This window comes from Oncorhynchus mykiss, chromosome 17 (assembly GCF_057628025.1).
Source record: "Oncorhynchus mykiss isolate SJ-2025 chromosome 17, ASM5762802v1, whole genome shotgun sequence".
Taxonomy (NCBI): Eukaryota; Metazoa; Chordata; class Actinopteri; order Salmoniformes; family Salmonidae; genus Oncorhynchus; species Oncorhynchus mykiss.
The window spans coordinates 4,162,641-4,189,219 of NC_143038.1; the positions used below are offsets into that span (position 1 = coordinate 4,162,641).

The 26,579-nt window shown below is 46.5% G+C and overlaps 1 protein-coding gene and 1 long non-coding RNA gene across 2 annotated transcripts in view; one reads left to right on the forward strand and one right to left on the reverse strand.

Annotated features, from left to right (window-relative positions):
• The window catches only part of LOC149975686 (uncharacterized), a 52,645-nt gene extending 26,583 nt beyond the window's left edge, over positions 1–26,062 (reverse strand). Inside the window, exons 1-2 of the long non-coding RNA XR_016487695.1 lie at positions 25,933–26,062; positions 23,862–23,991 (exon numbers count right to left, since the gene is read on the reverse strand). This is a non-coding gene — a long non-coding RNA (uncharacterized LOC149975686). The remainder of the gene's footprint in view (positions 1–23,861; positions 23,992–25,932) is intronic.
• LOC149975688 (uncharacterized) lies at positions 10,081–11,658 on the forward strand. The gene is made up of 2 exons (XM_090204551.1): positions 10,081–10,210; positions 10,334–11,658. Exon 2 carries the CDS (start codon positions 10,363–10,365, stop codon positions 11,524–11,526), a length of 1,164 nt encoding a protein of 387 aa, XP_090060677.1. The 5' UTR covers positions 10,081–10,210; positions 10,334–10,362; the 3' UTR covers positions 11,527–11,658.
• Positions 26,063–26,579: the final 517 nt, after the last annotated feature.

Consider the following 26,579-nt stretch of genomic DNA (forward strand, 5'->3'; position numbering starts at 1 on the left):
CTGAATGACATAACAGTGAAGAATCGTTATCCGCTTCCTCTTATGTCTTCAGCCTTCGAGATCCTGCAGGGAGCCAGGTTTTTCACTAAGTTGGACCTTCGTAACGCTTACCATCTCGTGCGCATCAGGGAGGGGGACGAGTGGAAGACGGCGTTTAACACTCCGTTAGGGCACTTTGAATACCGGGTTCTTCCTTTCGGCCTCGCTAACGCTCCAGCTGTCTTTCAGGCATTAGTCAATGATGTCCTGAGAGACATGCTGAACATCTTTGTTTTCGTTTACCTTGACGATATCCTGATTTTTTCACCGTCACTCCAGATTCATGTTCAGCACGTTCGACGTGTCCTCCAGCGCCTTTTAGAGAATTGTCTTTTTGTGAAGGCTGAGAAGTGCACTTTTCATGCCTCCTCCGTCACATTTCTCGGTTCTGTTATTTCCGCTGAAGGCATTAAGATGGATCCCGCTAAGGTCCAAGCTGTCATTGATTGGCCCGTCCCTAAGTCACGCGTCGAGCTGCAGCGCTTTCTCGGCTTCGCGAACTTCTATCGTCGTTTCATCCGTAATTTCGGTCAGGTGGCAGCTCCTCTCACAGCCCTTACTTCTGTCAAGACGTGCTTTAAGTGGTCCGTTTCCGCCCAGGGAGCTTTTGATCTCCTCAAGAATCGTTTTACATCCGCTCCTATCCTTGTTACACCTGACGTCTCTAGACAGTTCGTTGTCGAGGTTGACGCGTCAGAGGTGGGAGTGGGAGCCATCCTTTCTCAGCGCTCCCTCTCTGACGACAAGGTCCACCCATGCGCGTATTTTTCTCATCGCCTGTCGCCGTCGGAACGTAACTATGATGTGGGTAACCGCGAACTGCTCGCCATCCGGTTAGCCCTAGGCGAATGGCGACAGTGGTTGGAGGGGGCGACCGTTCCTTTTGTCGTTTGGACTGACCATAGGAACCTTGAGTACATCCGTTCTGCCAAACGACTTAATGCGCGTCAGGCGCGTTGGGCGCTGTTTTTCGCTCGTTTCGAGTTCGTGATTTCTTATCGTCCGGGCTCTAAGAACACCAAGCCTGATGCTTTGTCTCGTCTCTTCAGTTCTTCAGTAGCCTCCACTGACCCCGAGGGGATTCTCCCTGAGGGGCGTGTTGTCGGGTTGACTGTCTGGGGAATTGAGAGGCAGGTAAAGCAAGCACTCACTCAAACTCCGTCGCCGCGCGCTTGTCCTAGGAACCTTCTTTTCGTTCCCGTTCCTACTCGTCTGGCCGTTCTTCAGTGGGCTCACTCTGCCAAGTTAGCCGGCCACCCTGGCGTTCGGGGTACGCTTGCTTCCATTCGCCAGCGTTTCTGGTGGCCCACCCGGGAGCATGACACGCGTCGTTTCGTGGCTGCTTGTTCGGTCTGCGCGCAGACTAAGTCCGGTAACTCTCCTCCTGCCGGCCGTCTCAGGCCGCTTCCTATTCCCTCTCGACCGTGGTCTCACATCGCCTTAGATTTTGTCACCGGACTGCCTTCGTCAGCGGGGAAGACTGTTATTCTTACGGTTGTCGATAGGTTCTCTAAGGCGGCTCATTTCATTCCCCTTGCTAAACTTCCTTCTGCTAAAGAGACGGCACAAATCATCATCGAGAATGTTTTCAGAATTCATGGCCTTCCGTCAGACGTCGTTTCGGACAGAGGTCCGCAATTCACGTCTCAATTTTGGAGGGAGTTTTGCCGTTTGATTGGGGCTTCCGTCAGTCTCTCTTCCGGCTTTCACCCCCAGTCTAACGGTCAAGCAGAACGGGCCAATCAGACTATTGGTCGCATCTTACGCAGTCTTTCTTTTCGCAACCCTGCGTCTTGGTCAGAACAGCTCCCCTGGGCAGAATACGCCCACAACTCGCTTCCTTCGTCTGCGACCGGGCTATCTCCTTTTCAGAGTAGCCTCGGGTACCAGCCTCCGTTGTTCTCATCTCAGTTCGCCGAGTCCAGCGTCCCCTCCGCTCAGGCTTTTGTCCAACGTTGCGAGCGCACCTGGAAGAGGGTCAGGTCTGCACTTTGCCGTTATAGGGCGCAGACTGTGAGAGCTGCTAATAAGCGTAGAACTAAGAGCCCTAGATATTGTCGCGGTCAGAGAGTTTGGCTCTCCACTCAGAACCTTCCCCTTAAGACGGCTTCTCGCAAGTTGACCCCGCGGTTCATTGGTCCATTCCGTATCTCTCAGGTCATTAATCCTGTCGCAGTGCGACTTCTTCTTCCGCGATATCTTCGTCGCGTCCACCCGGTCTTCCATGTCTCCTGTGTTAAGCCCGTTCTTCGCGCCCCCGCTCGTCTTCCCCCCCCCCCCATCCTTGTCGAGGGCGCACCTATCTACAGGGTCCGTAAAATCTTGGACATGCGTCCTCGGGGCCGTGGTCATCAGTAACTAGTTGACTGGGAGGGGTACGGTCCTGAGGAGAGGAGTTGGGTTCCCTCTCGGGACGTGCTGGACCGTGCGCTGATTGATGATTTCCTCCGTTGCCGCCAGGTTTCCTCCTCGAGTGCGCCAGGAGGCGCTCGGTGAGTGGGGGGGTACTGTCATGTACTGTCATGTTGTCTTGTCTCTGTCCTTTCCCTTCACCCTGTCTCCCTCTGCTGGTCGTGTTAGGTTACCTTTTCTCCCCCGCTTTCCCCCAGCTGTCCCTTGTCTCCTCTAACTACCCATTCACCCCGTTCCCCACCTGTTCCCTTTTTCCCTCTGATTAGGTCCCTATATCTCTCTCTGTTTCTGCTCCTGTCCTTGTCGGATTCTTGTTTGTTTGTGTCATTCATGCCTGAACCAGACTGTCGTCATGTTTGCTGTAACCTTGTCCTGTCCTGTCGGAATCTGCCGGTCCATCTGAGCCTACCTATGTTTGGTAATTAAAGAAGCTCTGTTTAAGTTGATTCGCTTTTGGGTCCTCATTCACGCACCGTAACAAAATAAATGATTAAACCCAATTTTGTATTGCTGATTCAAAATGTTAGCCAGGGTTCTTGCAGATAACCAAGAATTTACAACTTTCAGATGAGACTGAAGTAAGATGACGATTGATATTGACTGTTATTGATGTAAAATATTACTAGGTCTTTAAGAGTTTATTGAGAAGATAACAGCTCTATAAATATTATTTTTTGGTGCCCGACTATCTAGTTAATTACATTTACATGATTAGCTCAATCAGGTGATATTAATTAAGGAGAAATTATTTTATGGAATAGCATGTCATATCACTTAATCCGGCATAGCAAAAGACACAACATGATCTACAATTAATTTCCATTCAAAATCCTAATTTCCCTGACCCCTAACCTTAACCCTAACCTGTAACCCAAACACACCCACACTTTTTCACACACACACAAGCACACAGACTGTTTTGGAAGGAGGCTATTTGAAGTAATGGAGCATGTCAATGGAAGAAAATGTTGGATTAAATATTTATTTAAAGTATTGCAGATCACATTCAAAGCAGAGGTACAAAGGAAATGGATTTGCTACAGCTGACCCATTTGTCATGAATGTATTTGATTTAGCTTTTTGTTATTACATGAAAATTAGTTTATATATTGAATCAACAAGAGCAGAACAGTCAATTACTACAGTTATTTCATACTTGTTTGTGAAAGCATCACAACCGTGAACAATAACATTATGTCAATAATCTCTGGTGAACAGACCACGTAGACATACATGGTACCGTAGATCTGTCTTTATACTATGGACACCGATAGCTAACGAGCGTCAGTAGTTCTGTGTTTTTCATCACTGGTTATTTGGACAAATCACGATTTCGCAGGTGTTAAGCACCTTTCGAATTTCAGAAGGGTATGGGGCTTGCCTGTAACTTTCAAAGAGAGGGTGAAGCTCCTCGTTCAGGTTCTGCTCCTCATTCTAGCATCTCTTAATCTCTTCTCTTAACATTTCTGGACCCAGAATCTAATCGAGCAGCTGACCCATTACGCAAGACTTTAGTTTTGGGTGAACTGAGATTAATATTTCAATATCCTCATACAGTCCATACATCAAGTAGAGTATTACCATTTTTCAAAACGGGACTATTTTTAGCTACAGTGCCTGCATTGAAATGTACTTCTCTGTAGTCACAAACCAATAAATGCAGGTATTGTAAAACAGTAAAATGCCCAATCGAAGCAGCAAACAGCAGTTAAGGCAGAATTTACTCCCTCACAAGGTAATAACAACCGCCTCTGGGTCGTTAAACAAATCAGCCAATGAGAAATCAATACCAGACTGGCTTGCAGTCAGGCGAAGCTGAGAGAACTGCGTTCAAGAGCGGGCCAATAAGAGCTCTTATTCTGAGGGTCAGACGTACACACTTTTACAACCTCTCCTTAATGCATTTCTAATTGGACAATGGTGTAGGAACGATGGGTTGGAGAGACCTGCGTTCAAGAGAGGGCCGATAAGTGCTCTCCTAGCAAGGGTCAGACAATGTTACGTACAACTTCTTGTTAATGCTTTTGTAATGAGGAAATAGTGTAGGAACTATTATGGTTGGTTGTGCACCTTTCAGAGACACCACATAGACATATTTCTTGACACGTGATTATTTTCTTCTAATGTAGTCCCAAGAATATTCAACAATAACATCCATAATAATGCCTTATTTGAAATACTCAAATATCTTATTTGGCAATATATTAGACTTAAATGCGATATGCTTATTAACGTTTATTTACTATCTGGCAAGGCTACGGAATGGCAGGGTCTACAAAATGTACCACGGAACCTTTGAGAAAACTATATGTAAAATCCTGACCAAAGGTTTTTTATCCATCCAAGTGTGGCATGTTGGGGCAGGGTGTGTATCTAAGCCGGGACCTGGAGAAGGCTAGTAGATACCCCCTGGACCTCACTGAACACCAGAAGGTTGTCATCAGAGTTAAAGTCCATGTGGGCAAGGTGAAAAAAATAGACCGCCAAGACCACCCTTTGCAGAAGACATGGCATGACGAAGGTTACGACTCAGCCTGGGTTCCTCCTAACTGTGGCATGGTGAAGAGTGGTTTAGAAGAGACCTGTGTCTGGGACCCAAACCGCATTACTGTTTTAGACATTATCAAATCAAAAACAGAACCCACCTTACAAAGTGAGGACACTGATGAGGAAGAAAAGGAGGATGAGGATTATGAGGAAACAGGTGTGGAAGGAGAGGAGGAGGAGAAGAAGGCGGAGGAAGAGAATGGCAATTTATTAATTAGATTAGCTCTCATCCTGGGTCCTTTCTCCCATGTCCCCCTCTCGCTTCCTTTTGAAAAAGTTCAAAGGTAATTAAGGAGAGGTGGCGTGTAGAGGGAAATTGGACAAAAATGCACTTCTATGAATTGACTCTTCTGAATGGGTGTAACCAAAGAAGACCTTTGTAGCACTCAACATCTTTCAAGGGTATTTTTGTCCCACTGAATCTGAATTTTTGTAATCTGGGGGATTAGGGACATTCGTTTTTCCTGACCGCTTGTGACCACATTTGTTCCTGATCAGATCACATACATGATAACGTTTGAAAGAAGTCTGCATAACATGATTGTGTAGGAGAATAAAGTTATATTTGCACTTGTTGACCTTTTGATGCTAAACTTGTCTGGTAAGAAGTGAAAGGGATTAACATCCTGACATCAGACATCAATATAACAGCCTTGGGGGCGGGCTCTACTAAGCTGTGGAATTGTTTTAAGAAGGTCATACCAAGGATCATTTTGCTATTTGATTTGGAATTTGAAGACCTCTTGAAGTATCCACCCCAAAAATAAAAAAATAAAAATGAATGCAAAATGTTATTTGACCTTACTGCTGTTAGCCCCATACAAATGCATTGAATAACAGATTCACTTCATGGAACAACAGATAGTCCCAAAAATACTATCTAAAGGAAGTTTCTTTTGAAGTGTCTATATCTGAGAGGTATAAGAAATATATATACTGTATATACAGTTGAAGTCGGAAGTTTACATACGCTTAGATTGGAGTCATTAAAACTCGTTTTTCAACCACTCCACATATTTCTTGTTAACAAACTATAATTCTGGCAAGTCGGTTAGGACATCTACTTTGTGCATGACACAAGTAATTTTTCCAACAATTGTTTACAGACAGATTATTTCACTTATAATTCACTGTATCACAATTCCAGTGGGTCAGAAGTTCACATACACTAAGTTGACTGTGCCTTTAAACAGCTTGGAAAATTCCAGAAAATGATGTCATGGCTTTAGAAGCTTCTGATAGGCTAATTGACATCACTTGAGTCAATTTGAGGAGTACCTGTGGATGTATTTCAAGGCCCACTCAATGCCTCTTTGCTTGACATCATGGGAAAATCAAAAGAAATCAGCCAAGACTTCAGAAAATAATTGTAGACCGCCACAAGTCTAGCTCATCCTTGGGAGCAATTTCCAAACGCCTGAAGGTACCACGTTCATCTGTACAAACAATAGAACGCAAGTATGAACACCATGGGACCACGCAGCCATCAAACCGCTCAGGAAGGTGACGTGTTCTGTCTCCTAGAGATGAACTTACTTTGGTGCGAAAAGTGCAAATCAATCCCAGAACAACAGCAAAGGACCTTGTGAATATGCTGGAGGAAACAGGTACAAGAGTATCAATATCCACAGTAGAACGAGTCCTATATTGACATAACCTGAAAGTACACTCAGCAAAAATGGGGAAGGCTTGCAAGCCGAAGAACAACGTCCCAACCATGAAGCACAGGGGAGGCAGCATCATGTTGTGGGGGTGCTTTGCTGCAGGAGGGACTGGTGCACTTCACAAAATAGATGGCATCATGAGGTTGGAAATAATCTTAATCAAACTTGATTAAGTTTAATGTTTTGGAATTCCAACATTATAATGTTGATAAAAATCTATTGACACCAGTGGCGGTCCGTGCCATTGAAGATGAGGGAGGACAATTCATTTTTTTCCATGAGCATGGCCTTATTTCCATGACAGCGTATTGGATGACTGTCATTCATGTTCCATTCACCCAGTTCAATGTAACGTCGAGATGGTTCAGGATACTACATGATACTGTGACGACCCTCCCACTCTGTCTGCTGTATTCTCTCTTTGTTCTTGTTTCCTTATTAGCTTGGGGGGTGCCGGTGGGCGGAGTTGGGAGGGTCGTCAGCTACATGGGACACACCTGGGCCCGGTGTGTCCCAGGATAAATACACCACTTCCCCATTCATGGAGGAGACTCTCTCTATGCAGACACCTTTCTAGATTTTGTTGTGTATCTTGGTGGCCTTTTGGTTGTTTGCTTTGGCACCTTTCAACACCCTGCATTATCACATTCATGCATGCAAAACACTCACTTACACTACTGATTACACACACCATTGTATATTGTCCTTATTTACTTATTTAATAAATATATGTTTTGTTACTCCTTATCTCCATGTTGTCTCCCTTTTGTTACGGGCTTTGAGCCGGTTCGTGACAATACTCAAATTTGACATATATCCATCATGAGGTTGCTACAACCTAGCCTATGAATGTTTTCAAAGTAGGTGTACACAGGTTGCCATACATTTTTTTAGGCGACATTCAGTGACAAATGGACAGAAACTGACGCATTCAACACCGCCTTGCTCACTCCTCTTGCTTGCATCTAGCTGATCTAATGTCACACTGTATAAATGATTGGAGACAGGCGCAGGAATATGTAATAGGGGTTTTTAATACTCCACCCAAAAATACAACAATACGAGACCCGTAATAAGGAGTACACAATACACGCAGCACGAAAGCCGAAACAATAAAGCACAGGTACTCACAAGACCAACGGACATGGGAACAATAACCGACCAAGACAATGGTGAACAGAAGGCACATATATACAGTACAATTACTAGTCGGGGGAATTGGAATCAGGTGTGCGTAATGAGACAGTTCAGTGACGCCTAGTAGCCGGTGACGTAGACCTCCAGAACTGGTGCGTGGAATGAGCAACAGTACCGGGGAATCCGTGACATTTGGCATGTAATCATTAGTCCAACAGTTGCAAAACGAGAGTTTCTATTGGACAAATTCAGGTATTTTATCCCCGTTTCATTCTGTTTGCTTCTGTTTAAGAAACCTTTTTCAACAGAATTGGCAGAATGAATTCACATCTGATAACACGTAAACACAGTTCAGTTTCATAGCAGCCACACTGTATTCCTTCTCGTATCTACATGCTCTCCTCCTCTCACCTTTTCCCTCTGCTTGTGGATTTCAATGCACAACACATCAGCTGTATGTGACCAGATGAAACCATATCATAATAATATCATAACGCTACACACAGCCTACCTACATTGTTGTAGGTAGGCTGTAACATCATTGTCAACATAGCTAATAAAACTAATGCGTTAGTGAACCCGCTACAATCATGCAGAACTGTGTGTACAGTCAGTAAGCAGTTTGGCAGTTACACCGGCAGGCCCCAGTGGCAAGAAATAGTTCAACCAAAAGCTTACCTTGTCTTGGAAGAGTTCTAGTATTGTGTTGGATAGCCATAGCCAGCTAGCTAACATAGCATCCCTCTGTTTAAGCCGGGTGTTTATTAAGTAGGCTAAACTAGCAAACTGCATTTGCTAGCTAAGTACACTACCGGTCAAAAGTTTTAGAACACCTACTCATTCCATTTTTGTATTTTTTTATATATCTTTATTTTTTCTATTTTCTACATTGTAGAATAATAGTGAAGACATCAAAACTATGAAATAACACATATGGAATCATGTAGTAACCAAAAAAGTGTTAAACAAATCAAAATGGAGGAGGAGGTTTTATGGTGTGCTTTGCTGGTGACACTGTTTGTGAATTATTAAGAATTCAAGGCACACTTAACCAGCATGGCTACACGAGTATTCTGCAGAAATACACCATCCCTTCTTGTTTTGGCTTAGTGGGAATATCATTTGTTTTTCAACAGGACAATGACCCAACACACCTCCAGGCTGTGTAAGGGCTATTTGACCAAGAAGGAGAGTGATGGAGTGCTGCATCATATGACCTGGCCTCCACAATCCCCCGACCTCAACCAAATTGAGTTGGTTTGGGATGAGTTGGGCCGCAGTGAAGGAAAAGTAGCCAACAAGTGCTCAGAATATGTGGGAACTCCTTCAAGACTGTTGGAAAAGTATTCCAGGTGAAGCTGGTTAAGAGAATGCCAAGAGTGTGCAAACCTGTCATCAATGCAAAATGTGGCTATTTGAAGAATCTCAAATCTAAAATATATTATGATTTGTTTAACACTTTTCTTGTTACTACATGATTCCATATGTGTTATATGTCTTCACTGTTATTCTACAATGTAGAAAATAGTAAAAATAAAGACAAACCCTTGAATGAGTAGGTGTTCTAAAACGTTTGACTGATAGTATAAGTAAAACTGAAAGTGAAAATGAAATGACAAAATATCTCTTTCTCGCTCTCTCTATCGCTTCTCTTTAATTTTTGAAGGTACACCATCGTGCCAGCCAACAGAGTGCTGTTGAGTCTACTGTGGACCTCCATTGCAAAATAGTGTGTTTTAATCATTTATTTGGTGACATGTTAATGTATTTAGTATAGATTTATCTAAAAAAGGATAATTTTTAAATGTTTCACAATTTTATGAAATTCACTGAGGAGGATTGTCCTTCTCCTTCCTCCTCTGAGGAGCCTCCACTGATTGTATTATAAAGAGTATAATTTTATGTGACCATGAGAAACCCATTCCTGGCTGGCTGTAGTGTGAGAAGGCTTTTAGATGAAAACCTTACCTCCAGTTTGAATAATCCTGTGTAAAAAAATATATTGCAAAAGCCTCTGGATACAAGACAAATTAATTTGATAAGTTTTATTGGTTAGCAAAATCCACTCAAAGCAAGTTCATAAAGCCAGTCTCTTCAGTAGGCAGATACAGCCAGTGAAGGTTTAGCCGGGTGCTGAGTGCAAATACCAGGCAGCCATTTGAGAGCGAGGGAGAAGGGGGTGGTGTAAAAATAACAAAGCCTGCCCTTTCCTAATTTAGGAGACATCCTGCTCTGATCAACGAAAGGAAGACAGCTTCTATTTATATACCTTGTACCAGTAACAACTTTATTTGGTGTAAAGTAATCTGTCTGGTGAATCACTTTTACCTGAATCCCCCTTCAGAGATCAACACCGATCTGTCATTAAGTGAACTAACTAATATAGAACCATATAACTTGGACGTTTTTTGGTGAGTATTTTATCCAACTTAACCTTTTCAAATTGCAGCTGTTTTATACTCTGTTTTGATATGCTGTAGGTAAAATGTAGTTTACTTCCATCTATATATTTTGACACACTTATTTGTGGTCAGGGAGGGAATTCCTTAAAATTGGGGAGGATATGGCCATGTGGAGAGGAGATTACTTTACTACTTCTGCTGGGGCACGAAGAATGGGTCTGTCAGGGCCACGGAATGGCAGAATCTACATCATGTACCACGGCACCTCTTGGTGGGCTGCACAGAAAATCATGGCTAAAGATTTTTGTCCGTCCAACCGTGGCATGTTGGGGCAGGGTGTGTATCTAAGCCGGGACCTGGAGAAGGCTAGGAGATACCCCCTGGACCTCACTGAACACCAGAAGGTTGTCATCAAAGTTAAAGTCAATGTGGGCAAGGTGAAAAAAATAGACCGCCAAGACCACCCTTTGCAGAAGACATGGCATGACGAAGGTTACGACTCAGCCTGGGTTCCTCCTAACTGTGGCATGGTGAAGAGTGGTTTAGAAGAGACCTGTGTCTGGGACCCAAACCGCATTACTGTTTTAGACATTATCAAATCAAAAGCAGAACCCAGCTTACAAAGTGAGGACACTGATGAGGAAGAAGAGGAGGAAGTGGATGAAGAGGACACTGAGGATGAGGAAGAAGAGGAAGAGGGGGTGGAGGAAGAGGAGGATTATGAGGAAGAGGTGGTGGATGGAGAGGAGGAGGAGGAGGATTATGAGGAAGAAGGGGTGCAGGAAGAGGAGGAGGAGGAGGAGGAAGAGAATGAGGATTATGAGGAAGAGGAGGAAGCGGACGGGGACACTGAGGAGGAGGAGGAGGAGGAGGAGGAGGAAGAGGAGGAGGAGGAAGAGGAGGATTATGAGGAAGAGGGGGTGCAGGAAGAGGAGGAGGTGGAAGAGAATGAGGGTTATGAGGAAGAGGAGGAAGCGGATGGGGACACTGAGGAGGAGGATGAGGAGGAGGAGGAGGGGGAAGAGGAGTGGGAGGAAGAGGAGGATTATGAGGAAGAGGGGGTGCAGGAAGAGGAGGAGGAGGAAGAGAATGAGGATTATGAGGAAGAGGAGGAAGTGGATGTGGTCACTGAGGAGGAGGATGAGGTGGAGGAGGAGGAGGGGGAGGAAGAGGAGGATTATGAGGAAGAGGAGGAAGAGAATGAAGATTATGAGGAAGAGGAGGAAGCAGATGTGGACACTGAGGAGGAGAAAGAGGAGGAGAAAGAAGAGGATTATGAGGAAGAGGGGATGCAGGAAGAGGAGGAGGAGGAGGAGGAGGATTGAGAATTATGAGGAAGAGGAGGAAGCGGATGGGGACATGGATGAGGTCGAGGAGGAAACAGATGAGGACACGGAGGAGGAAGATGTGGACAATGAGGAGGAGGGGGACACTGAGGAGGATTATGAGGAGAGGAGATGGAGAGAGAGGATTATGAGGGAGAGGAGGAGGACTCATAATGAAGATAAGCAGACTATTCTATGAACTCAGTGGTGTTTTTAATACATCTCTCTCAGGCTGAGGGACAGAAGTCACCATCATTGTAAAGGTTAGCTAATTTGTTGTTTTGGGAAAGTCATTTCTAAAGATGTATACTTTCTTTTTAATTTTTTTAATTAGATTTTTTTTACCCTCTTTTTCTCCCCAATTTCGTGGTATCCAATTGTTAGTAGCTACTATCTTGTCTCATCGCTACAACTCCCGTACGGGCTCGGGAGAGACAAAGGTTGAAAGTCATGCGTCCTCCGATACACAACCCAACCAAGCCGCACTGCTTCTTAACACAGCGCGCATCCAACCCGGAAGCCAGCCGCACAAATGTGTCGGAGGAAACAACGTGCACCTGGCAATCTTGGTTAGCGTGCACTGCGCCCGGCCCGCCACAGGAGTCGCTGGTGCGTTCTAGTAATAAACGTTTGTTACTTCGACACTGTCTGCATCGGGGTCTTCCATGATATAAACATTATTCAATTGTGACGTTTCCCAACATGTGTGTGTGTCTACTCACTCACCTCCCCCACCACAGACAGACGACCTGTCACCACACGGCCACACCAAAGCCCCTTGTATACCTCCCCCTGTCTCCCTCCTCTCCCTGGCTGGCTAACTGTTTGTCTCCCCTTTCACCCCCAACTCAACCATCTCCACTGCCTGGCTTCCTCACCTGTTAAGACTGTCTCCACACAGGAACGACGAGGGAACATGGGGTCCTTGATGAAAATGCATATTCTGACACCCGCATTGACAGATATTGTGGCCTTACTGATACAGAGGAAATCAGAAATACACACACACACACACACACACACACACACACACACACACACACACACACACACACACACACACAGACAGACACAGACACACACACACAGACTGTCTTGGAAGGAGGCCATTTGAAGTAATGGAGCATGTCAATGGAAGAAAAGTTCGGATTAAATATTTATTTAAAGTATTGCAGATCACATTCAAAGCAGAGGTACAAAGGAAATGGATTTGCTACAGCTGACCCATTTGTCATGAATGTATTTGATTTAGCTTTTTGTTATTACATGAAAATTAGTTTATATATTGAATCAACAAGAGCAGAACAGTCAATTACTACAGTTATTTCATACTTGTTTGTGAAAGCATCACAACCGTGAACAATAACAATATGTCAATAATCTCTGGTGAACAGACCACGTCGACATACATGGTACCATAGAGCTGTCTTTATACTATGGCCACCGATAGCTAACGAGCGTCAGTAGTTCTGTGTTTTTCATCACTGGTTATTTGGACAAATCACGATTTCGCAGGTGTTAAGCACCTTTCGAATTTCAGAAGGGTATGGGACTTGCCTGTAACTTTCAAAGAGAGGGTGAAGCTCCTCGTTCAGGTTCTGCTCCTCATTCTAGCATCTCTTAATCTCTTCTCTTAACATTTCTGGACCCAGAATCTAATCGAGCAGCTGACCCATTACGCAAGACTTTAGTTTTGGGTGAACTGAGATTCATATTTCAATATCCTCATACAGTCCATACATCAAGTAGAATATTACAAGTTTTCAAAACGGGACCATTTTTAGCTACACTGGTTATTTGGACAAATCACGATTTCGCAGGTGTTAGGCACCTTTCGAATTTCAGAAGGGTAGGGGTCATTCGGCCCATAGACTTGCCTGTAACTTTCAAAGGGAGAGGGTGGAGCTCCTTGTTCCGGTTCTGCTCCTCATTCTAGCATCTCTTAATCTCTTCTCTTAACATTTCTGGACCCAGAACCTAATCGATGTCACCATAGTTTGCTTTGTATGTTTCTATGTTTTGGTTGGTCAGGGTGTGATCTGAGTGGGCATTCTATGTTGGATGTCTTGTTTGTCTATTTCTATGTCTGGCCTGATATGGTTCTCAATCAGAGGCAGGTGTTAGTCATTGTCTCTGATTGGGAACCATATTTAGGTAGCCTGGGTTTCACTGTGTGTTTGTGGGTGATTGTTCCTGTCTCTGTGTTTGCACCAGATAGGACTGTTTAGGTTTTCACTTTTCTTGTTTTGTTTAGTTATTTCATGTATAGTGTCTTTATAAATTAAAGAACATGAATAACCACCACGCTGCATTTTGGTCCGCTTATCCTTCACAGGAAAACCGTTACAGAATCACCCACCACAACAGGACCAAGCGGCGTGGTAACGGGCAACAGCAGCAAAAAGAGGAATGGACATGGGAGGACGTTTTGGACTATACTACTTGGGAGGAGATAGACAGGTGGGCGGTCGACCCAGGGAGAGTGCCGGAGCCCGCCTGGGATTCGATGGAGCAGTGCGTGGAAGGTTATCGGAGAATGTAGTTGGAGAGACAAGCACGGCGGCGCGGTAGGAAGCCCGAGAGTCAGCCCCAAAAATGTCTTGGGGGGGCACACAGGAAGTGTGGCAAAGCCAGGTAGGAGACGTGCGCCAACTTCCTGTGCTTACCGGGGGGCTAGAGAGACCGGACAGGCACCGTGTTATGCTGTGAAGCGCACGGTGTCCCCAGTGCGGGTGCATAGCCCTGAGCGGTACATTCCAGCTCCGGGTATCGGCCGGACTAGAGTGAGCATTGAGCCAAGTGCCATGAAGCCGGCTCTACGCAGCTGGTCTCCAGTGCGTCTCCTTGGGCCAGATTACATGGCACCAGCCTTGCGCATGGTGTCCCCGGTTCGCCTGCATAGCCCAGTGCGGGCTATTCCACCTCGCCGCACTGGCAGGGCGACCGGGAGTATTCAACCAGGTAAGGTTGGGCAGGCTCGGTGCTCAAGAGCTCCAGTGCGCCTGCACGGTCCGGTCTACCCAGTACCACCTCCACGCACCAGCCCTCCGGTGGCAGCTCCCCGCACCAGGCTTCCTGTGCGTGTTCTCGGCCCAGTACCACCAGTGCCAGCACCACGCATCAGGCCTACAGTGCGCCTCGCCTGTCCAGCGCTGCCAGAGCCTTCCTCCTCTCCAGCGCTGCCGGAGTCTCCCGCCTATCTAGCGCTGCCAGAGTCTTCCTCCTCTACAGCGCTGCCGGAGTCTCCCGCCTGTTCAGCGCAGTCAGAGCCTTCCTCCTCTACAGCGCTGCCGGACTCTCCCGCCTGTTCAGAGCTGCCAGTCTGCAAGGAGCTGCCAGTCTGCAAGGAGCTGCCAGTCTGCAAGGAGCTGCCAGAGCTGCCAGTCTGCAAGGAGCCGCCAGAGCTGCCAGTCTGCATGGAGCCGCCAGAGCTGCCAGTCTGCATGGAGCCGCCAGAGCTGCCAGTCTGCATGGAGCCGCCAGAGCTGCCAGTCAGCATGGAGCAGCCAGAGCCGCCAGTCAGCATGGAGCAGCCAGAGCCGCCAGTCAGCATGGAGCAGCCAGAGCCGCCAGTCAGCATGGAGCAGCCAGAGCCGCCAGTCAGCATGGAGCAGCCAGAGCCGCCAGTCAGCATGGAGCAGCCAGAGCCGCCAGTCAGCATGGAGCAGCCAGAGCCGCCAGTCAGCATGGAGCAGCCAGAGCCGCCAGTCAGCATGGAGCAGCCAGAGCCGCCAGTCAGCATGGAGCAGCCAGAGCAGCCAGTCAGCATGGAGCAGCCAGAGCAGCCAGTCAGCATGGAGCAGCTAGAGCTGCCAGTCAGCCAGGATCTTCCAGATCCGCCAGTCAGCCAGGATCCGCTATTCAGCCAGGATCCGCCGTTCAGCCAGGATCTGCCAGTCAGCCAGGATCTGCCAGAACTGCCAGCCAGCCAGGATCTGCCAGAACTGCCAGCCAGCCAGGATCTGCCAGAGCCCCTCAGCCCAGAGGCGCCGGATCTCCTCAGCCCAGCGGCGCCAGAGCAGCTGCCCCTCTGTCCCGAGCAGCTGCCCCTCTGTCCCGAGCAGCTGCCCCTCTGTCCCGAGCAGCTGCCCCTCTGTCCCGAGCAGCTGCCCCTCTGTCCCGAGCAGCTGCCCCTCTGTCCCGAGCAGCTGCCCCTCTGTCCCGAGCTGTCCCTCTGTCCCGAGCTGCCCCTCTGTCCCGAGCTGCCCCTCTGTCCCGAGCTGCCCCTCTGTCCCGAGCTGCCCCTCTGTCCCGAGCTGCCCCTCTGTCCCGAGCTGCCCCTCAGTCCAGTGGGGTCATTAAGTAGGGTCGCCGTGGCTAGGAGGCCACGGAAGCGGACAAGGTGGGGGACTAAGACTATGGTGAAGTGGGGAGGGGGGGGGTCGGGGGGGGGGGGGTACTGTCACACCCTGACCATAGTTTGCTTTGTATGTTTCTACGTTTTGGTTGGTCAGGGTGTGATCTGAGTGGGCATTCTATGTTGGATGTCTTGTTTGTCTATTTCTATGTCGGGCCTGATATGGTTCTCAATCAGAGGCAGGTGTTAGTCATTGTCTCTGATTGGGAACCATATTTAGGTAGCCTGGGTTTCACTGTGTGTTTGTGGGTGATTGTTCATGTCTCTGTGTTTGCACCAGATAGGACTGTTTAGGTTTTCACTTTTCTTGTTTTGTTTAGTTATTTCATGTATAGTGTCTTTATAAATTAAAGAACATGAATAACCACCACGCTGCATTTTGGTCCGCTTATCCTTCACAACAGGAAAACCGTTACAATCGAGGAGCTGACCAATTACGCAAGACTTTAGTTTTGGGTGAACTGAGATTAATATTTCAATATCCTCATACAGTCATTTTGTTCAAAACTCAACTATTTTTTAGCTACAGTGCCTGGATTGAAATGTACTTCTCTGTTGTCACAAACCAATAAATGCAGGTATTGTAAAGAGTAAAATGCCCAATCGAAGTAGCAAGCAGCAGTTAAGGCAGAATTTACTCCCTCACAAGGCAATAACAACTGTCTCTGGGTGGTTAAACAAATCAACCAATGAGAAATCAATACCTGACTGGCTTGCAGTCAGGCGAAGCTGAGAGAGCTGCGTTCAAGAGCGGGCCAATAAGAGCTCTTATTCTGAGGGTCAGACCTACACACTTTACAACCTCTCCTTGATGCATTTCTAATTAGACAATGGTGTAGGAACGATGGCTTGGAGAGAGCTGCGTTCAAGAGAGGGCCGATAAGTGCTCTCCTAGCAAGGGTCAGACAATGTTACAAGACGTACAACTTCTTGTTAATGCTTTTGTAATGAGGAAATAGTGTAGGAACTATTATGGTTGGTTGTGCACCTTTCAGAGACACCACATAGACATGTTTCTTGACACGTGATTAGAAGAAAATAATGTAGTCTTGAGAATATTCAACAATAACATCCATAATAATGCCTTATTTGAAATACTCAAATATCTTATTTGGCAATATACTCGACTTAAATGTAATTCGTTTATTTGACTGTTATTGTCCTGGGAGAAGGGGTATATTTATCCTGTCTAATTGAACAGACAGAATAACCCTCTGGAGTGAAATATTATAGAATAATAGAATCTATGAGCTCTAGATCTGTGGCAGACTGGTGGATTCATTCCTGTTCTACTGTTAGAACCTCTACAAATAGAAAAACCAAGCCATGAGGTCAAAGGAAATATCCTTAAACCTCCGAAACAGCATTGTGTCGAGGCACAGATCTGGGGAAGGCTACCAAAACATTTCTGCAGCATTGAAGGTCCCCAAGAACACAGTGGCCTCCATCATTGTTAAATGGAAGAAGTTTGGAACCACAAAGACTCTTCCTAGAGCTGGCCGCCCGGCAAAACTGAGCAATCGTGGGAACTAAAAGACAGTAAACCTTAAGATTATTTCTGTACCGCTGTACGATGTTTTTAAATACACACACAGACCTGCCTTGGTCAGGGAGGTGACCAAGAACCCGATGGTCACTGACAGAGCTCCAGAGTTCCTCTGTGGAGATGGGAGAACCTTCCAGAAGGACAACCATCTCTGAAGCACTCCACCATTCAGGCCTTAATGGTAGAGTGGCCAGACAGAAGCCACTCTTCAATAAAAGGCACATGACAGCCCTCTTGGAGTTTGCCAAAAGGCACCTAAAGACTCTCAGACCATGAGAAACAAGATTCTCTGGTCTGATGAAACCAAGATTGAACGCTTTGGCCTGAATGCCAAGCGTCAAGTCTGCAGGAAACCTGGCACCATCCGTACAGTGAAGCATGGTGGTGGCAGCATCGTGCTATGGATTTGTTTTTCAGCGGCAGGGACTGGGAAACTAGTCAGGATTGAGGCAAAGATGAACTGAGAAAAGTACAGAGAGATCCTTGATGAAAACCTGCTCCAGAGTGCTCAGGTCCACAGACCTGGGTCAAGGTTCACCTTCCAACAGGAAAACGACCCTAAGCACACAGCCAAGACAACACAGGAGTGGCTTCGGGACAAGTCTCTGAATGTCCTTGAGTGGCCCAGCCAGAGCCCGTACTTGAACCCGATCAAACATCTCCGGATCGACTTGCAAACAGCAGTGCAGCAACGCTCCCCATCCAACTTGACAGAGCTTGAGAGGATCTGCAGAGAAAAATGGGAGACATTCCCCAAATACAGATGTGCCAAGCTTGTAGCGTCATACCCAAGAATAACCAATGCTGTAATCACTGGCAAAAATGCTTCAACAAAGTACCGAGTAAAGGATCCTTATACTTATGTACATTTTCATTCATTTTCAATTCTAAAAACCTGTTTTTCTTTGTCATTGTGGAGTATTGTGTGTAGATTGATGAGGGGAAAATAACTATTTAATCAATTTTAGAATAAGGATGAATGTAACAAAATGTCAAGGTGTCTGAATACTTTCTGAAGGCACCTGTAATGGTTTTCGTTGGATGGAAGAAGGAGTAGACCTAAGCGCAGCGTGGTAAGTGTTCATGTTGTAAATTTAATCAAAGCTGAACACTAAACAAAATAACAACGAGGAATAACGAGAACGAAACAGTTCCGTCAGGTGATACACACAAAACAGAAAACAACTACCCACAACTCAAGGGCGAAACCAGGCTGCCTAAGTATCGTTCTCAATCAGAGACAACAATTGACAGCCGCCTCTGATTGGGAACCATACCAGGCCAAACACATAGAAATACAAACATAGAACAAAACCCCAACTCACGCCTTGACCAACCTAAAACAGAGACATAAAAAAGGAACTAAGGTCAGGACGTGACCGCACCGTACAATCTAGCTGCGTAGCAGATTCCCTCGTCTGCATTCTGTGTGGATCTGTGGCTCTACTGCTAGTCCAGGAGAATCTGTGTGGATCTGTGGCTCTACTGCTAGTCCAGGATAATCTGTGTGGATCTGTGGCTCTACTGCTAGTCCAGGAGAATCTGTGTGGATCTGTGGCTCTACTGCTAGTCCAGGAGAATCTGTGTGGATCTGTGACTCTACTGCTAGTCCAGGAGAATCTGTGTGGATCTGTGGCTCTACTGCTAGTCCAGGAGAATATGTGTGGATCTGTGGCTCTACTGCTAGTCCAGGAGAATATGTGTGGATCTGTGGCTCTACTGCTAGTCCAGGTGAATCTGTGTGGATCTGAGGCTCTACTGCTAGTCCAGGAGAATCTGTGTGGATATGTGGCTCTACTGCTAGTCCAGGAGAATCTGTGTGGATCTGTGGCTCTACTGCTAGTCCAGGTGAATCTGTGTGGATCTGAGGCTCTACTGCTAGTTCAGGAGAATCTGTGTGGATCTGTGGCTCTACTGCTACTTCAGGTTAATCTGTGTGGATCTGTGGCTCTACTGCTAGTTCAGGTGAATCTGTGTGGATCTGTGGCTGTTCTGCTAGTTCAGGTTAATCTTGTTTGGCTGCTGCTCTGACATCATCAGTACGCCTCCGCCTCACCTGAGTGACCACTAATCCCTGCTCCCCTCTCTGTCCCCTCTGGCTGAGACGGATCATTCTTCATCTGGGGGTTATCACTCACTCTCTCTCTCTCTCTCTCTCTCTCTCTCTCTCTCTCTCTCATTCCCTCTATCTATCTATCTCTCTCCCTCTCTCTGTCAGGTATATGAGCAAATATTGTCACCAAGGGGAGTTCTGTTTATTGTTGTGAGAAGAAAATGTGAGTCATCCTGGGTTATTACACACACACACACACACACACACACACACACACACACACACACACACACACACACACACACACACACACACACACACACACACCCTCCCCCTGAACCCCCCGCCCCCGACACACACAGTGAGACAGACAGACAGCATGGTAGGACACACACACGTACATGCCGTCATGCAGGTCATCTTGTGTAGTCGATACATTGATATCTAGTTTAAAAAAAATATATATATACATATTTAACTAGGCAAGTCAATTAAGAACAAATTCTTATTTGCAATGACGGCTTACCCCGGCCAAACCCAGACAACGCTGGGCCAATTGTGCACCGCCCTATGGGACTCCCAATCACGGCCGGATGTGATACAGCCTGGATTCAATCCAGGGACTGTAGTGACGCCTCTTGCACTGAGATGCAGTGCCTTAGACCGCTGCGCCACTCAGGAGCTTAGGCGCTGTGTCGTGTCAATACTGTTGGTACATTTACATGACATAGACATGTGCGTTATTCAGCAGACGTTCTTATCCAGAGAGACTTACAGGAGCAGTTAGTGTCATGCTGTGTGGTGTGTGGATGTGTCATGCCTAGCAGGATGTATCAGGGCAGCGGTCCCCAAACGTTTTCACTCAGGCCCCCCTTTCAGCACCGGGGAACACCCCCCCCCCCCCCCTGCATGCGTGCACCCTGTCTATTTCTATAGGCACAAGCACTGTTCATGACACAAACTGTTCACAACCAGTCTTGCTGGCGGAGATAAGATTTTTGCAGGTTTAAAGCTAATTTCCTGCAATTCTACACATTTTGCATTGTCTAATGTGTATTCACATGATATTTGAGTTACTCGAACATAAATTACCTAGCTAGAACACGTTTGCAGACATGGGCTAGTTGATCTGGACATCTCTGACAAGTTATAAATAGCTCTCTAGGGTCTGCAATGACTGACATGACAAGAGGAATACTGATGATGCACTACCCAATTTTGAAACTGCACCTTGTGCATTCTACTATTACAACTTTCAAGATTGAGTTGAAAGCTGGACTGAGTTACTTAAAAAAAAGTTGATTTTTTATTTTTTTGTGTACCAGAGCAGAAGTAAAGCTTCCATAGTCAGTCATCTATCTTTCTGTGTTGAGGACAACCACCCACACAACCCTCCCCTTCAGAAACATCTCCTCAGCCCCACCACACCACCACACACACATTCTAAGAAACGTACACATTTCTACCATACCCCCCTCCGCCATCCGAAACACACACACACACACACACACACACACACACACACACACACACACACACACACACACACACACACACACACACACACACACACACACACACACACACACATATCCTCAGTAGCCTGACAGTGGTAAGGTATAGACCCACAGATCACATCTCACTGTCACCCAGAGAGCTCCAAATCAGTCCTCACACACATGCGCACACACACATACCACAATGAGTTACAGGGTATCCAGACATAGAGACATTTTAATGAGCTCAGCCTCCTGACACATCCATCAGAGGACGCCAGGGAGGTGTAGATTTGGCCCTCTCTCTTTTGGAAGGTTCCCCTCTCACTTAGATTTATTGAAATTATATGCAGTCGTGTCTCCCGTCATGTCAACTCTCTTGGAAAACATTGGGCATAGAGTTGATGCTGAGGACGATTCAGGTTAAAGTGCTCTTCAAGGAAGCTGAGGTTCATGAAAAACAATAGCATCAAATTAAATGTGGGGGTCCCATAGGCTAGTAAGTCAACTGCTAGCCCCTGTACCAGTAAGTAACTGTCATCCCTGGAAAATTAGTCTCAATTATCGTATTCGAAGATTGTTAGCATTGTATCATTTCAGCGATAATTAAATAATAATTGAATATGTCACGGCTGTTGAAGGAAGTGGACTAAGGCGCAGCGTGGTGAGCGCACATTTTCTTTTATTATAGAAAATGACGCCAACAAAACAACAAATGAGAAAACAACCGTGAAGCTACAGGCTATGTGCCCTGAACAAAGTCAACTTCCCACAAAGACAGGAGGAAAAAAGGGCTACCTAAGTATGATTCTCAATCAGAGACAACGATAGATAGTTGCAACCCGGCCAAACACAAAGAAAAGAAAACATAGACATAAAGAAACTAGAATGCCCACCCTAGTCACACCCTGGCCTAACCAAAATAGAGAATAAAAGCCTCTCTATGGCCAGGGCGTGACAGAATAATTCAACAACACAGTCAAATGAAATGTCACACCCTCCTCTTCAAGACTAATCCTGACCTATTCCTCCCCCATTGAGAACGATGTATCATTGACCTTCTGGAGTAGCCATTTACATATCCAGCTTTATGATGTCTGACCTCATCATGGCTGGGTTTATAGTACTGGAGCTGACGGCTCCTTCTGACATCTCTGACATCACCATAGTAATTAGGAGGATGGTTGGATGTGTTGCAATGTGGAAGTGATGTTGCAAGCAATGGCGCCGACAGATATGCAGTATCTTACAGTATTTTTTATGTTTTGTGTTATTACACACAGCCGGAAATAACTTTTGGATATCAGAGCGGCGGTAACTCACCAGCATTATGACCAGGAATACAATCTTCCCGAATTGGATGCTTTATTCGTACCCCCCAGGGCAATATAACTTATCCCAGAGGCTGCTCCAGAACGCGACCGAAGTTCTATCAACACACTGACTTAGGGAAAACACTAGATCACTTCTACTCGCCTTTTCGAGATGCCTACGAGGCCCCGCCCTCCCTTCGGCAAATCAGATCACAACTCCATTTTGATCCTCCCTTCCCATAGGTAGAAACTTAAACAGGAAGTACCCAAGCTAAGGTCTATTCAACCCTGGTCTGACCAATCAGAATCCGTGCTTCAAGATTGTTTCGATCACGCGGACTGGCATATGTTCCCTGTAGCCTCTGAGAATAACATTGACACTTACACGGACATGGTGACTGAGTCCATTATAAAGTGTATAGGTGATGTTGTTCCCACGGTGACTAATAAAACCTACCCAAACCAGAAACCTAGGTAGATGGCAGCATTTGCGCAAAACTGAAAACGCGAACCACCGCATTTATCTTATGGCAAGGTGACTGGGAATATGGTTGAATACAAACAGTGTAATTATTCCCTCCGTAAGGCAATCAAACAGGGAAAACATCTGTACAGAGACAAAGTGGACTTGCGATTCAACTGCTCAGACACGAGACGTATGTGGCAGGGTCTACAGACAGTCATGGATTACAAAGGGAAAACCATCCAAGTCGCAGACACCAACATCTTGATCCTAGACAAGCTAAACACCTTCTGCGCTTGCTTTGAGGATAACACAGTGCAATTGACATGGCCCGATCCCAAGGACTGTGGGCTCTCATTCTCCATGGCAGACGTAAGACATTTTAAGCATGTTAGGGGCTCCCGAGTGGCGCAGTGGTCTAATTTTATTTGTCCGTTATTTTACCAGGTAAGTTGACTGAGAACAGGTTCTCATTTGCAGCAACGACCTGGGGAATAGTTACAGGGGAGAGGAGGGGGATGAATGAGCCAATTGTAAACTGGGGATTATTAGGTGACCGTGATGGTTTGAGGGCCAGATTGGGAATTTAGCCAGGACACCGGGGTTAACACCCCTACTCTTACAATAAGTGCCATGGTATCTTTAATGACCTCAGAGAGTCAGGAAACCCGTTTAACGTCCCATCCGAAAGACAGCACCCTACACAGGGCAATGTCCCCAATTTGGGTTATATTTAGACCAGAGGAAAGAGTGCTTCCCACTGGCCCTCCAACACCACTTCCAGCAGCATCTGGTCTCCCATCCAGGAACTGACCAGGACCAACCCTGCTTAGCTTCAGAAGCAAGCCAGCAGTGGTATGCAGGGTGGTATGCTGCTGGATCAAGGATTAAGATACTGCATCTCAGTGCTAGAGGCGTCACTACAGATCCTGGTTTGATTCCAGGCTGTATCACAACCGGTCGTGATTGGGAGTCCCATAGGGCAGTGCAAAATTGGCCCAGCGTTGTCCGGGTTAGGATTTGGCCGGGTTAGGCCGTCATTGTAAATAATAACTGGCTTGCCTAGTTCAATAAAGGTTAAATAAAAATGTAATAGAAAAAACTCACAAGGCTGCCGGCCCAGACTGCATCCCCAGCCACGTCCTCAGAGCATGCGCAGACCAGCTGTTGGACATATTCACTCTCTCCCTATGCCAGTCTGCTGTCCCCACTTGCTTCAAGATGTCCACACTTGTTCCTGTACCCAAGAAAGCAAAGGTAACTGAACTAAATGACAACCGCCCCGTAGCACTCACTTCTGTCATCATGAAGTGCTTTGAGAGGCTAGTTAAGGACTATATCAACTTTACTTTACCTGACACCCTAGACCCATTTGAATTTGCTTATCGCCTCAATAGATTCACAGATGGGTGTGATCCTCATCGCACTAAACACTGCCCTATCCCATCTGGACAAGAGGAATGCCTACATCAGAATGCTGTTCATTGACTATAGCTCAGCCTTCAACACCATAGTACCCTCCAAGCTCATCATTAAGCTTGGGGCCCTGGGTCTGAACCCCACCCTGTGCAACTGGGTCCTGGACTTCCTGACGGGCCGCCCCCAGGTGGTGAAGGTAGGAAACAACACCTCCACTTTGCTGATCTTCAACACAGAGGTCCCACAAGGGTGCGTGCCCAGCCCCCTGCTGTACTCCCTGTTCACCCATGACTGTGTGGCCAAGCACGCCTCCAACTCAATCATCAAGTTTGAAGACGACACAGCAGTAGTAGGCCTGATTACCAACAGTGTCGAGACAGCCTACAGGGAGGAGGTGAGGGCCCTGTGGCCAGGAAAATAACCACTCTCTCAACGCCAACAAAACAAAGGAACTGATTGTGGACTTCAGGGTACAGTAGAGAGTGTGCGCCCCATCCAAATTGACAGGACCACAGTGGAGAAGTTGGAAAGCTTAAAGTTCCTCGGCGTACACATTACTGACAATCTGAAATGGTCTACCCACACAGACAGACACATGAGGCTGAAGAAATTTGGCTTGGCCCCTAAAACCCTCAGAAACTTTTACAGATGCACAATTGAAAGCATCCTGACGGGCTGTATGACTGCCTGGTATGGCAACTGCTCCGCCCGCAACCACAGGTCTCTCCAGAGGGTGGTACGGTCTGCCCAACGCATCACTGGGGGCACACTGCCTGCGCTCCAGGACACCTACAGCACCCGATGTCACAGGAAGGCCAAAAATATCATCAAGGACAACAACCACCCGAGCCACGGCGTGTTCACCCCGCTATCATCCAGAATGCGAGGTCAGTGCAAGTGCATCAAAGCTAGGACAGAGAGACTGAAAAACAGCTTCTATCTCAAGTCTATCAGACTGTTATATAGCCATCGATAGCTGGCTACCACCCGGCTACTCAACCTTGCACCTTAGAGGCTGCTGCCCTGTAGACATAGGCATGGAATTACTGGTCACTTTAATAATGTTTACATACTGATTTACTCATCTCATATGTATATACTGTCTTCTATTCTACTGTATTTAGTCAATGCTACTCCGACATTGCTCATCCTGATATTTATATATTTCTTAATTTCAGTCTTTTACTTTTAGATTTGTGTGTATTGTTGTGAATTGTTAGATGCTACTGCTCTGTTGGAACTAGGAACACAAGCATTTCGCTACACCCGCAATAACATCTGCTAAATCAATTACATGTGATTTAATTTGGTTTGAATGGACGTATGTTGACAACGTGTGTGTGGGGGGGGGGGGGGGGGGGCATGATGCCGACACATGTCTAGCGTTTGTCTTTGTCCTACAGGGTAGATAAACTGTCATGAGAGAATGGGGCCTGTCTGATAAAAGGCATAGTGACTAATGCACACCATTTTCCAGCAGCCCACCACCGATGTATTGTTATCCATTATGCACTGACCAATAACAAATTACCATACACAACATAACAATAACCTGCCATAAACAGGTGAACAGCCTACCAAACGACCCCAACACCAGATATCACAGCACTCCCAATCCCTCACAGCACCCGTCTCCTTTATCACAGCCCAACTGCGGTGGTGTTAAGAACAGCGTCCTTTTGTATTCTGCTCACCAGACCACCATCACATTAGACAGTAGCCTACAGGGGATCTAAGGACTCTTGACTGCTCAACTGACCTCAACCTTTTCCACTCTTCTCTTCTCTTCTGCCTTTCTTGCACATTTCAATACTTCTGGGAACTACTGTTGTTGTGCTTAGGAAACAAAATGGCCAATGTAGCTGGCCCAGAGGGTAATGTGATGCGGGTGGATTGGTCGCAGCAGGTGCTGCAGTCAGTCAGAGGGAGAGAGGGAGGAAGTCAGGGATGCCTGAGTCAAATGTCAGTGGCCCTGATGGCAGGAGACAGGGGCACCCTATCCCTAGAGATAGTGCACTACTTTTGACTAGAGCCCTATGGGCACTGATCAAAGTTAGTGAACTATATACTGTAGGGAATAGGGTGCCATTTGGGACACAGGCAGGTCATTGGACGTGGCCTCAACCTAACCTGATCCCTGACTGCCTGCCTGGCTGTCTGCATGACTGGTGGCCGAGGTGTGTGTGTGTGTGTGTGTGTGTGTGTGTGTGTGTGTGTGTGTGTGTGTGTGTGTGTGTGTGTGTGTGTGTGGCCCCTGGCAGAGCCTCCTTTACTGTCACTGGGAGGACAACAACATTCCCACTATACTGTAGTAGACAGAGACAATTCCCCAGAGAGAAGAAGGGATGGAGAAGGGGAAGGGAGAGACAGGAAGAGAGGACTGGAGAACAATAGAAAGGGGATGAT

What these genes read in the sequence shown, in the direction of transcription:
- LOC149975688 (XM_090204551.1), top strand. Translation starts at nt 10,363, where the DNA reads ATGGCCATGTGGAGAGGAGATTACTTTACTACTTCTGCTGGGGCACGA.